The sequence below is a fragment of the Nicotiana sylvestris genome, chromosome 11 (genome assembly GCF_000393655.2).
Source record: "Nicotiana sylvestris chromosome 11, ASM39365v2, whole genome shotgun sequence".
Lineage (NCBI taxonomy): Eukaryota > Viridiplantae > Streptophyta > Magnoliopsida > Solanales > Solanaceae > Nicotiana > Nicotiana sylvestris.
Genome location: NC_091067.1, coordinates 150,653,069 through 150,667,102, shown reverse-complemented (window position 1 = coordinate 150,667,102; position 14,034 = coordinate 150,653,069). Strand labels below are relative to the sequence as shown.

Below are 14,034 nucleotides of genomic sequence, written 5' to 3'. Positions count from 1 at the left end.
TAACAAAAAAGTGTCATTCTTAGCTCTTCAATTTTGAGGGCTTAACAAACCAATCACTGAGTGAGTCAATGTTGGTGGAATTCTCGCTAGATGATTATTATCCCTCTTTTTTGGAGATGATTAAAGGAGTCAACTTAGAATGCAAGTGTGGATTGAGTTAGAAGACAAGTTTTAACTTTCAGCTTCTCTCTGCATAAGATGAAGGTATGTTTCCTACATTCAATTTTTTCACATATTCACTTGAACAAATGAAAATACTATTCTAAATGTTGCAAAACTCCCTGAATAAATAGAAATAGTAGTAGTTTTCTACATTGTTTTCTTATAACATCTTGAGGAAGCAGATGAATTATGACTCAATTGTATATCAGACAACACTGACTCGGCGTGATTTTAGAATAAAAAGAAGTGACATGAATGAGTTCTCCATGTTCTAACATAAGATGGCAATAGTGGCACCCACGTACTCGATGGCAAAGATACTGGAGTGACTTCTTGATTTTCAGTTGCATTTGCTCGCTATTCAACAAGCAAAAGACATAAGTACACCCAAAAACACCTTACCTTAGTCTCTAGCAGACCTTTTTTAAAACCCAAAAAAACAAAACAAGGGCATCTGAAAGCTAAAAAGATAATCTCTACAAGTTTTCTTCGGTGAAAGTAAAAAAAAAAAAAAAAAAAAAAAAAAAAGGAATTACCGTCAAAATCGACAACAATAGTTGAATAGCCCCATTAGCCAACCTCGACGGGGGGAGAGAGAGAGCACGGGGTGAGATGAGAAACTGAAGACCGTGCTGGTGCTTACGTGTTGAACAAAAGGGATGTACACGAGAACAACTTTAAGCCACTTAGAGGGCAAATTTCCAAAAATAACCCCGAAGAAGGGGTGGATATTTCCAAAATTAAGCCCGAAGTAGGAGGACGAAGAGCACCTCAACTCCCCCTTCTAAATAAGTAGAAGTTAAGGAAAACAGCAAAAAAATCAAGAAACATACATATTCAAATGATAGGAGAGGTAACAACGACAACAACAAAAGCGAGTAAAATCCTCAAAAGTAGGGTCTGGGGAGGACAGTGCTTACCCAGACCTTATCCCTACCTCATGAAGGTATAGAGGATATTTCCAATACACCAAATTCAAATGATAGGAGAGAGGTCAAATGATTATCTATACTGATCGTGAATGATACTCATGAGCCAGATACAAAATAAATATATGAACCAAGAAGTGGAATGAAGATGAAAGTACAAGCCAAACTATAAGCAAAATGTGTGGCGTACCATGCACCAACCAATATAACCAAGTTAAACTGGAAACAAAGTCCTCCACACAACGATTGCAGGCTTTAAAATATTACAACCAAGTCGAAAATTATAATGATTTTGCCCTCTTCTCCCTCAAAATTAGAACGATAATTCAATACCACGAAGAAACTTAAAGCACTCATCGTGTGATTTCACAACTTTTTTGTTGTCTTCTTTTCAAATTTTGGCACCTGCATGCACGCCCAATGCATTCAAGAAACTTCACGTCTTCTTTACTTTTCGTTCACTCTTGTTTAGAGCGGGTTTCTGATGAACCACCATCTTGGTTTTGCCCTAACTGCTTTACGCTAGCTTTGGCCTCTGCCAGGAATTTAGGATCAGGTTCATGTTTATCTGAGGGTTCTCGCATTGCCAAGCATATGTAAAATGCAATAACCACATTGACTGATATGACGGCAACAAATCCGCTCAGTAATGTCATAGAATGAGGAGACATGTCAGTTACACCTGCTCCAGATGGACAATGGTTAGTATAGAATCATAATCCCCCTGACTACAAGGGAAAAGAAAGTTCGGCCCAGAAAAGCATAGTAGTATGATATCTTATGAAGATATAAGCACTTTAATTTAAAATGGTCATATAAAAGATATTGATCTTAACGCCAATAAAAGCAAGAAGAATGATAAAAGAACATAGTCTCCAACACTTGGATCTACATATCGGGGGAATATGACCTTAGCAGTAAATGTAGTTGTGATATCAGATGACACGATTTCAGGACTCAAAAAGGTTTATCTCTATCTCTCCAGAGCAATACATGCGACATTAAAGCGTTTTGCAAATCTGCCATCTAGGTGAAAATTATCGATTGCATTCACAGGTCGCTTTATGACTGTCCAACACCTGCGGTTAAAGGCCACTTCTATGCCCGGTGCTTATTCTTTACATCTTTCAAAAGAGTATAACCCAAAAAGGTCAGTTGGTCATTCGGATAGGAAAAATTACTTGGTTCTTAAACATGACATCAGAGTTATTTGTGTGACATGCAAAACCATACAACAACAACGACCCAGTAAAGTCCCACTAAGTGGGGTCTGGGGAGGGTAGTGTGTACGCAGACCTTACCCCTACCCCGATAGGGCAGAGAGGCTGTTTCCGATAGACCCTCGGCTCAGGGAGATGGAAATAAAACAAGAAAACAAGAAAAGACAATTCATCAGTAACGTCAACATAACCATAGAAATAATGACAGCATCCTAAAAACCATAAAATAGATGACACGCAATAACAATAACCCGCAACTAAGGTCCAGAGCTATGGAAAACAGTAAGGTTAGTGACATGCAAAACCATACAAGAGGCAAATATTATATAGAGAAACCTTAAAGGTCTGCATAGTTAACCCAAAAATAAAACATAGACTTGAGTTATTGTTGTGGTTAGTAAAGATAAATACAAATTCTGTCATTGACTCTACAGGTTTCAGTCACAAGTAAATGGCATGCCTTACCTCCTATGCTGCCAATGAGAATTGATTGCGAAATCCAGACAATACTCAACAAATTAACTAGACTATGAGGATACACAACAACAACAACAACAACAACAACAACAAAAACAACCCAGTGTAATCCCACAAGTGGGGTCTGGGGAGGGTAGTGCATACGTAGACCTTACCCCTACCTTGTAAAGGTAGAGAGGCTGTTTCCGAAAGACCCTCGGCTTAAGAAATAGTAAACAGGAGGAAGCAACCAACCATAACAACAACAAGAAAAAACAAAGTCACTCCGTGTAATAACAAAGATCCAGAAATAAGAAATGCAAGAATAATGCTAACAATACTGGTAAGAATGACACAACATGGAATAACAAAGATCTAGGAACATGAAACAATGACATCATCTGGAGTTGTTTAAAAGGACTTTCTTTAATTTAAGGATGCCCAGAATTCATATGAGGGACCCAATCCCCTAGTTTGGGATCAAGACATAGTTAAATTGATGTTAAACTTCAGCATTTAAGAGAAAAAAACAGCTTGACGATTCATCAGCTTCTAGATATTCAGCAGATCAGTTGTGGATCTCATGCCACATCTTCTAGAAAACGAAGATCGACAGCTGATCTTGAGATCCCTGAAGAGCTATGCTATGAAATAAATCATCCATGTCATGTCTTGCCCTCTTTAGGAAGAGGGTTATCAAGATCTTGACAATGTTATCTGATCTATCAATTTCTACACTTCATTGATACACCCGATCCACCAAGTGATCCAAAGAACTAGGTGTCAGAGAAATACATAGGTGCAAAAACTCAAATTACTAGATAAGGAGACATTTACCAAGGTTTTGCATGGACACCTGCATAAAGGAAAATATTTCGCTGCAATATTTGGTTGATGGATGAGCTTGGACTTTTTCACCCATGGAAGGGGTGAGTCATATTACTAATTTAGTGTAGTCTTTTACTAACGTTTCTTCCCCAAAAGAATAGACTTCCACATTCCACAGACCCAAGTCAAAAGGTGAGGACTGAGGACTAGTACGATTCAATTAGAATATAATGTACTTTTCAGGGGCTTACAATTCTAGCTGAATAGTGCAAAGCAATATTCTTGACATACGCTTTTTATAGTTACCAAATGTTAGAGCTAGTTCAGCAGCATAAACGAGTAAATGACAAAGATGTTTCTCAAACTTCAAGACGTATCTTTGTCCATCAGTTAAAGAGAAGCAGACGTAAACAAACTAAGTCATGGTAGATAATCTGGTCATAAATCCAGAATAAGCAATTGTATGTCAATGTGTCACAGAATCGGAGTGGGTCCAATTTAGTGTTCCCATCTAATAGAGTTGGTCTAAATTGGAGAAAAAAGGGAAGATGATTGGGAGTCTGAAAATTAAAAAAAAAGATCTGAAAATTTAAATGTAATTTCCTAGCAAAAATTAAGGGCGTGCAGCCACTAGAAAACGTAAAGAATCACAGAAACAGTAACTTAGTAACCTTAACTCTACACAGAAAGACTAGACAGAAAATATACCAGCTTTCTTGGCTGCACGGAATAAGAGCTCTTCAATAAGATGCTGAACAGGATCCCCATCAGGGAATTTCTCCATGAAATGTTCAACACTAAAGCCTATAATTTTCTTCATGTTCTTAGTTTGATGTACTCATGATGAACAATATAACTTGCTCTTATTTTATGTCGATCCGAAGGCAACGAAAGCCCTAAAATTGTCCTCCATCAATGCCACTAAGTACTCTCTTCTAATTATTCAAATATAACGAACATGTTAAAGTGAATAGGCTATTTCACAGAAGGCTTTAAAAATCTGTAATAGAATAGACAATCTCAAAGGTTTGAAAAAGCAAGTTCAAGCCTGCTATCCCTGCACATGCAGATGAGAAAACTATCACAGGAGGGGCACCAACAAGGAAAAGATTATGAATAAGTAATTACTTATGGAAGATCAGATATTCTGCAGAAGTTGGGAATTAACAGGAGATGGAGCTGAGCCATCTAAACGCTCATATCTTCAACTTAATAATCTAAGATATCAATATGTTATTGTGGTTCCCTTATTCCAGCAGCAAAAATTTTACAAAACCCATCCAAATTCAGAACTTCACTTCAGAATAATTGCAACGAAATTTCCAGTAACTTTTAATTAGTATTATTCAAAAGTACTCCAAACGGTGAAAGGTTCTCTGGTCGACAAAGCATGGATATTACACTTGCCTTTTCCTACTCGTCAAATTGCAAGCTACTGTACCATGCGTTTATTTATTCTTTTTTGATATGTACAAATATCAATGGATAGAAAAGGAATCAGCAAGTATTGGTTGGGCAATCAACCAGATAAGTGTCCTAGAAACTCAGCACAGCTACACATGGCTGCACCAGGAGGCGAACTGGTCACAAATCCGTCATAAGTACCTGCTATAGTTCATCATCTTCCACTCTATCCAAGTTCTGACTTCTGGTCAATTAATACTTTTGAGAAAAAAAATCTGGCGTGCGATTTAATTTAAGACTAAATAAGCAAGGGGCACATTTGAGAGTGCACTCCTACCAAACCTACACCCCCCCCCCAGCCAACAAAACAAGAAGTCATCTTTTCTCATTTGAATATTTGAAAAGGGGTAAAAATATAGTAATTAAAATTATCTTCACAACTTCCCTATTTAACCATGACCAACCTCTCCCATTCTCAAGCAGAGCTCGACATCAATATAATCACATAGCAATCGGCACTGAAAGATGACTACTACTGTCGCCCTCTCCAATATTCCATTAGTTCAAAAGACAGAACATGTTCTGAGGCCAAAACATAATAATTGTCCCAAGAACTCGGATAAAAGCATGAAGAGGGACTTCGGTCCCTGAGAATACATTGACTCAGATGGGTGAGGCAATTAAAATTTCAAGCAGCAAAGACTACAGGGAAGCACATAGTTGAGCAATTAATGGGCACAAATCTGCCACACTTTTCCTTATACTCCACTAACTGAATGTGAATACCGCCTAAATACAACTGTGATCAATTGCAAAAGCAGAAAAAAAGTAGGCAATGTTCTCAGGTATAAAAGTGAGAAAAACAAGGCATCCTCGCGTAGGTTATGAATAATGAGTTAACTAGAAGTAAACACTTCAGTTATCTAAGACCAATCAATGCCTAATTTAGGATCGTCATCAACTTCTGGCGTGTATAATAGCCTAAAATCATTGAAATCTTCTTTTATAAAGTAAAATTTTGTATTGGAAATTAGGGAAAGCTTACCAGGAACAAAGTTGTGGTTGAAGGCATACAAGATTGCAACAGGAGCTGCCCACATAACCAAAGATGTTATAAAGAACTTATTCACGACTCCCGACATATTACCAGAAACCTGTGAAATAAAACAATAATTCAATTAAAAAGCACCTGAATTGTGGAAAAAAGGGAGTTCATAAAATAATTTTTTGCCGAACAGAACAAAATCTTCCATTGCAGGCTGATATTGCTTCTCCGGAAGCTAATGAATGCCTTACTTGCACCATTAGACAAGAGAAAGGAATATCTTTTGCAAATTGGAAATTTTGGGAAAGCCTATAATCCAGTCAATTGGAGTTTTTTTTTGTTTTTTGTTTGACATGTGTCATAAAGGCCTTGTAGATTAAAGCTAGTAGTTTCCCTCCAAAATTCCCAATCTTCATCAAAGGAACACCTGAAGAATTTTTCATACATCTAGGGACTAGGGCCCTCGGCAAGGCAACTGAATACCCCCCCCCCACACACACACACACACACACACAAAATTCTTTGTTGGTTACGAAAGGCCTAGAGATTCGGAGTAAGAAATGATTCGGATTAAGAAACCTCTGATTCAAGAATAATAATATTAGCTTGAAACAAAAACACAAATTTCTTTATTTTTCACAGAATATTTCCTTTACTTTCATCCATCATATGAGCAAATTATTAACCAAGCACAAAAATACTAGTGTGAACTAATACTCAAAATTCTGTTTTTTCTCTGGATTTCTTCCTCTTCTTTTCCTTCATACGTCATTCTCATCATGGATATAGACAGTCTAATGCAATACTGTCACATTTCCTTTTTCCGAGGGAAGGAGCTTTTCCACTTTAAGTGACATTATTGAAATGGGATTAATTATTTTATTATTAGAGTCGCCACTTGGAAGAATTATTAAGCAATTCCAAGTCACCGGTTCATTTTAAAATCCCAATCCAAGGAAAACTTGACTCTGTTAAAGTCTGTGAAACACAGAAGACAGGGTAAAGAATTCTGTTAACCTGGGAGAAGGTGTGAGGCACTCCCAGATTCCGTGATTTTAGCATGGTCGTTTTACAATTACACTTAGCTCGATTATCTGATTATTACATATTTTAAACATATGCGCATTTTATTATTTACCGCCTTTGATTTTGCATTTCACGCAATTATGAAATTTATTCAAACAAGTTACGATGTCGTACACTTATCATTTTTGTACACATTGCAAACCGAACACACCCGCGATTTACAACAAGTTTATTTTATTATTACTTTGAAGTTGGAGTCAAGTCACACAAGCGTGCACTCGAATTTGGGGTTACATATCATAGTTATGCCACGGGAACTGTACCCATAGCCATGATAATTTATTTTATTAATCACGCCTAAAGCAAACTACGATTATTCATAAGTTGTTCATATTCCTAAGATTTGAAATTACTTGTGAGGCCATTGATTATGGATAAGCATTGTGAGAGAAGTATTATGATTGTTAATAATTTGACAACATGCCAACTTGTGTATTCGCTCTAAATACATACTAGCATTCGATATCTATTTGTTACGAAAGAAACGTAGCCCAGTTCACTTGTTTTTTTTTATAAGGGCGCAGTTCCCTTGTTTTAGGCCAAATGTTAATGGCCAAATAAGATGACAAAGGATAAGAATAACCTAAGGCCCAAAAATTATCATTTTCACATTATGCTTGTACGGCACAAAACTAACGCAACTATCATTTCTTCAGTGTTTTTTAGTTGCAGTTTTCAATGTCTAATAATAATCAAATCAAGACCATATGCTTACAAAATAAGAAAAAAGAAGAAAAGAAGAATACGAACACAAGCCTAATTGAGCAAAGCTTACTTGAAATCCCTTCCTTCATTTGGTTCATCAGACGTCAACAAACTTATTTTACTAACCAAGAGAACATACAAATTACTTTGATGACTTATATTCCCTTGTTAAATTAAAGCAAACAGTGAATCCCAAAGAGCTTTGGAGTTCTATATATATATATATATATATATATATATATATATATATATATATATATATATATATATATATATATATATTATCATAGCTTTCACAAATGAGCTCCCGGGACATGAACACATACTCAAGCTTTCACAGATCTAAACTAAATAAATGATTAAACTAAAAAAACTGATGCCATACTTTAAATTCAATAAGGGATAAACATCAACGAGAAAGAAAGGAAAAGACAGCGAATCAAGTAACTCAAATAAACTAAAATTATGCCCTCAATCGCACATAGTAATGAAGAGTGAACAAACCAAACATTCAAAATAAAGCTAAGTAACGAAATGGACCTTTGAATCTGAATTTTTTTATAAGAACTTCTGTCAACGCGATGTACAAAGAAATTCGGCAACTACGATTTACCGGAACTAAAATTAAACGAGGACCTTTGAACCGAGCAGAACCAGACGATGATAACCTCTACGACGACCTTGCATCACAGGATCGAGCAATCCGAAATCCAAAACAATTTTGAGAATTGGACGGAATTAACTCTTGTTGGCGTTTTGTAGTATTAGAAGAAGATTTTGAAAATCGATCCAAAAATGCAACTGCTCCCTAAGAAGATTTTTCTTCTGTTTTTTCTTAGATCTGTTTTGCTCCCTCTCTTTTCTCCGGATCTCGTATTTTCCACCCCAGCCCCCTTTTCGTGCTCTCTATCTCTATCTGTTTGGTGAGGTGTGTAATTATATAATGTGTTCTCTAATGTTTTGAAGGGCCCAAGAGAAGAGTGCATGTGAGAGTCTTGTAAGGAGTAAAAAAGTGCAAAAATATATGCAAGATTGTGAGAGTGCCAGGGAGTTAGTTTTGAATAAAAATAAAAATAAGAAATATTAGAAGGGCCCAAGAGAAGAGTGCACGTGAGAGTCTTGTGAGGAGTAAAAAAGTGCAAAAATATATGCAAAATTGTGAGAGTGCCTGGGAGTTAGTTTTGAATAAAACAAAATAAGAAATAGGGATAAGTTTTATTGACTCTTGAGTTTCCTTTATCCTTTCTTTCTTTTTTTTTAGTTAATAAAATAAAAATACTACTCCTATTAAATAAAAAATAACAAAGTAAAATTACTACATACTCAACATTTGATTTGTTGAAAGCATCTAACTTAAAAATTGCATTAAACTAAATAAAACTATATTTTTGGGAACTTTTCTTTCACTTATACTAAAATGCGACTCTTTTATCATTTTCAATTTTCTTAAGTAAGACCTATAAAAAGTGAAACAAAAGTTAAGATCTAAAGATTAAACCTAAAACTATGTAAATACTAAAAAGTTGTGAAAAATCCAAATATGCTCAAAAATTAGGTACTCACAGCATGTCCCTCTTTGCTTGGAAACATGAAGAGTTTTCAGGCAAAGAAAAGGTGAGCTATGTGACTGATTTTTTACCATACCCTTATTCAAAAGGGAAGGAAAAAAAAGTAATTATTGAAATGAGAATAAATATTTTATTTTTAGAGTCGCCATATGGAATAATTATTAAGGTGTCCCAAGTCACCGGTTCATTTTAAAATCCCAATTCAAGGAAAATTTGACTCTGTTTAAGTCTGTAAAACACAGAAGATCGGGCAAGGAATTTTGTTAACCCGAAAGAGGTGTGAGACACTCCTAGATTTCGTGGTTTTAGCATGGTCACTTTACAATTACGCTCGACTTAATTATATGATTATTACATATTTTAAACATATGTGCATTTTAGCCTTTTTCCGCTTTTGTCTTTATATTTTACGCAATTATGGAATTTATTTAAACAAGTTACGATGTCATACACTTGTTGTTTTATACACCACGTGAAACGTACCCGCAATTCGCTACATCTTTATTTTATTATTTGAAGTTGTAAGGTCAAGTCGCGTGAACGCGCACTTGAATTTTGGATTTACGTATCATAGCTATGCCACGGAACCGTACCACATAATCATGATAATTTATTTATTAATCGCGCCTAAAGCAACTAGCGCATTTGAATTATTTTTCTACTTTGAGATTATTGTGAGGCCAAGGGTTTATGGAGATTATTTTATTGCGGAAGAAATACTACTTGGATTTATGATTTTGAGCTCGTCACAATTATGTCTTTTTGGATCATATCATTGAAAACCCAAATCCCTTGGCCCACGGCTGACTCCTCTAACTTACCAACAACATTCGAAGCCCACTCAATTAACTCTAGTTAATGTCCAATTAAAATGAAGTTTTACTCACCCAATTCATCTAATGTGAAACAGGTTTAGCAATTAGTCCCCCAATCAGCATAACTCAATGCAATATACCAACAAATACCAAGGAAAACGAGAAATTCAATTAAGAAAACATGCTAACAGAAAGACAATTACCAAAAATAATCGAGAGTTGCCGATATTAGTCAAACTACAAACACCAAATAAAATAGTAATGAAGAAGAGTAAAGATGGACCTTTAGCAAGCAACACTTTCTTTTATATCAAAGAGAAATTGAACAGCCAAAACAGATCCAGAAGATCCGAACAGACCTCGAACAACAAACGAAACCAACGATCGGTACCTCAACGCTGGCCTGAAACTCAACCTTTGGAGCTGCTGTTTTTGTGCGAAAAGGGCTGTTATTTTCTTCGCATCTTCGGGTGGTTTAGTGGCTATTTTTATGGTTAAAAAGTGTGAAAATGGCGGCTATTTCGCTGGGTCTTTAACTTGGTTTTCAGTGTAGCCACAATGGTTGTTTTTGAGGTGTTTTGGAGGCTGTTTTAGCTGGGTTTTGGCGGCGTTTTTGGAGCTGATTTTGGTGGGTTTGGCTTTTTCCCGCCGAGTTTCGTTGGGTTCAAGTGCCTTTTTGCTGCGTTTTTAGCAGCTTTTCAGCTGCGTTTTGAGGCCGAATTTGAGGTGAAAATGGATAGTCTTTTGGAGCTCTTACATGGTTGGAGATAGAGGAAAGAAGATGGTATTTGGGGTGATCTTTTTGAGCAGCAATTGCTTTGTTTTTTCACTTCCCCCTTTGTGAATGAGTATGTGTATTTTTATAGTGTGTGTTGGTATAGGAGGAAAGGTGAGTGAGAATCGTGCCAAAACATGACCAGGTGAGTGTGAGAAAATACTTTCTATTCCGAATCTTTTTGGTTATGTTTGCTATGGATGAATATATGTATGTACATGTGTATATGGTATGTGGGTGATGATGAATTGGAATAAATCATTTTGCAAAAATTTAAAGAACAAGAAACAAAATGGGGTAGGGGACCACGTGAGAGGGTAGGATTTAGAATTATCTGATTTCCCTATTTACCTCTTTCTTTTGTTTTCAAATGATTTTCTTCTTTTCTTTTCTTTTAATGGATATAATGAATACACAAAAATAAAAATACTACTTCCACCAAATTGAAAATAATAAAATAAATATAATAACTACTCAATATCTATTTGTTGAAATTTCTAACTTAGGAATCGAACTAAACTAAACAGAAAAAGTATTTTTTGAAACTTTTCTTTCCTTTGCAATAATAAAGGTACTACTTTAAAAATATGACTCTTTTTTTATGATTTTTAATTTTCTTAAGTAAAACCTATAAAAGGTGAAATAAGAGCTAAAATATGTAAATTAAACTTAAAATATATTTACATACTAAAAAGTGATTAAAAAAAATTCAAGTATGATCAAAAACTAGGTGCTCACAAATACGAATAATAAGAATTTCTTTGATTCATTATTCTGCTTTCATGTTCGTATGTCCTTTACCCTTTAGGTAATATTAGGTTCGAGACGAGATTGTGTGGCCTTTACATAACCCCTCAGCCTTGGGGAAATATTCTTCTATGATCATGGTCCATTAAATGTCCTCTGAATAAGGACCATTGGATTCATATACAAGCTTTTTATTGATTTAAGAGACAAAAATACAAGAGCATCGATCTCATTTCCAACCTTTGGTCCATGGAACTAAAGCTATCCAACTACTCCCGTCTACTACTGATAAGCAACCAACTTACAAAATTATAGCTAAGCAATAGCCTTTGATTTTTCATATTTTACACCAGCAATTGCTAATGTTTCTCATACTATTCTCACCAAATACATCTCAACATTTTATGGAAAAAATGGAAATAGGATGTGGCCATTATGGTATTCCAATTCAAACCATTACGACATGAATCGTTCTATATTAATTATTACAAAGACCTAGTTATGTTTATCCAGTAAAGGTATACAGTGTAGGACCATCAACTTAGGATCCAAACAGTATACACATTCCCAGGTCTCACCAATTCAACACGGTTATGTTAGGTAGGCAAAATGAGTAATGCATGTAATATACCTAACCATAGATCCACAGCAAATCAACTTCACTAGTGTCTCTCAAAAGATCAACAGACCAACCCAATCAGCCCTCACAGCAAAGGGGAAGGAAACAATAACTACTGTAAACGGTGGCAGGCAACAGACCAATACATAGCATCAAGCTTTGAAAATCGATACCAGTTAAATCTCATAAGGAATTTATATTTTAGAATACCTACATGAATACAGGAACTTGTTTCTAGAGAAATTATGTGCAACAATGTTTCACATCAATGCTAATAAACAATTCTGAAAATTTTGAGCTTCCAATATCTCAATATACACCCAAAAGAGAACAAAGAAAATGCAAAACACAAAAGATATTTAGCTTACCTTAGACTGAACTTGCCAAGAAAGAGAAGACAGTCAAGAACAAGCGCAGCTTGGCACAGCACTAGCAAAGAGGAAAGTGGCACCAAGAGATTTGATACACATGTAGAACTGGGAGGTTATATAGCCATCTTTACCTGTTCTACATTTAGCCAGAGCAAAATATGACTCAAAAGTACAGCAATGTTGTTGAGAAAATGTTCAAATAACTTCAAAAAAAAACAATGATGGTCAACAAATGTTATGGCTAAAAAGCATGACATTGAAGAAAATGCAAAGACCAACTTAGTCCCATTACAGTTCAAACCAATACTACAAACAAATGGGGCAATTCAAGGGGCAAAATTTATGAATAATAAACAAAGAATTAGGACTTAAGAGGGATCAAGATGGTTACTAAACATCTCAATGCTACCAGGGCTTCCTTTAGCAGTACAGATTAATGACTAGAGATATTAATTACTCCAGTTAAGCTCCTAAAGCATGATTCTGATGCTTAGGTTGGGTATAGATTGGTAAATTTCAAATCCTTAGATTTCAAATATCAAATTTTCAAAGCCTTTCTTGACAACAAAAAAAAAATAATCTAAACAAAACTAAGGGAAACAATCAAAACAAAATGGCAAAAATGGAATTGCGGGAACAACAGCGAGACAGTGAAAAGACAAAAGAAGAGGGAACTTACAAGTTGAAGAGAGAAAGAGATGCGATAAGAGTTAAAGTAGAGCAGCAAGTCGTTTGATCTAAAGGAGAATTGTCGGAATTGGGATCTATTAAGGAGAATCTAGACGAATGAGCTTTGCTATTTGGGCTTTAAAGACCTATTTGGGCTTTAATAAATATGGGATCGGAAGGGGATTTTTTCATCAAACTATATTACCTTCTCTACCAAGTTTTACTATAATTACATTTTATATATCCAATTATCATTTATGTACATTTTAAGGGAATTAATGATATTAATTCGTATCCTAAAATAACTCTACCGTATATTCTCACTCTCCCACGTTTCTCTCTCCACATCCCACCCACCCCCCCCCTCACCCACATATCTTGCACTCACCAACGATTTTCTCTTCACAAATCTCAGAAAATCCTCCATTAACGCCTATTTCATCTTCTTCAAAAACCAGACAAAATTTTTACTATTATTCAAAATTCCTACCTCCATTAACGTCTCTGATTAGCTTGATTTTAAATGAAGAAGAAGATATTTTCAAAGAACAACCCTACAAAAGACAAAGGAGCGGATATTCCTTCATTTGATTTGGGTTTTCGAAAAATATTATTTGTTTGAATTGGGTGTTGTT

At 35.4% G+C, this 14,034-nt stretch overlaps 1 protein-coding gene across 8 annotated transcripts; it reads right to left on the bottom strand.

Moving 5' to 3' along the window:
• Positions 1-1,234: 1,234 nt before the first annotated feature.
• LOC104235903 (uncharacterized) lies at positions 1,235-13,503 on the bottom strand. Of its 8 annotated transcripts, none has more exons than XM_009789740.2 (4): positions 13,410-13,503; positions 12,728-12,866; positions 6,045-6,153; positions 1,235-1,773 (listed from the first exon to the last, which is right to left on the bottom strand). In XM_009789740.2, exons 3-4 carry the CDS (start codon positions 6,139-6,141, stop codon positions 1,550-1,552), a joined length of 321 nt encoding a protein of 106 aa, XP_009788042.1. In that variant the 5' UTR covers positions 6,142-6,153; positions 12,728-12,866; positions 13,410-13,503; the 3' UTR covers positions 1,235-1,549. The 8 variants fall into 8 exon arrangements, with proteins under 8 accessions (XP_009788042.1, XP_070019229.1, XP_009788076.1 ...); XM_070163128.1 differs by having other exon boundaries at positions 12,728-12,861; positions 13,410-13,500; XM_009789774.2 differs by lacking the exons at positions 12,728-12,866; positions 13,410-13,503 and adding an exon at positions 10,610-11,168.
• Between the last annotated feature and the right edge of the window lie 531 nt (positions 13,504-14,034).

Coding starts and splice junctions, on each gene's coding strand:
- LOC104235903 (XM_009789734.2), bottom strand. CDS start 8,522: ATGCAAGGTCGTCGTAGAGGTTATCATCGTCTGGTTCTGCTCGGTTCA. Junction 6,154..8,471: donor TGGTTCTGCTCGGTTCAAAG/GTCCTCGTTTAA, acceptor TTTATTTCACAG/GTTTCTGGTAATATGTCGGG. Junction 1,774..6,044: donor CAACCACAACTTTGTTCCTG/GTAAGCTTTCCC, acceptor CATCTGGAGCAG/GTGTAACTGACATGTCTCCT.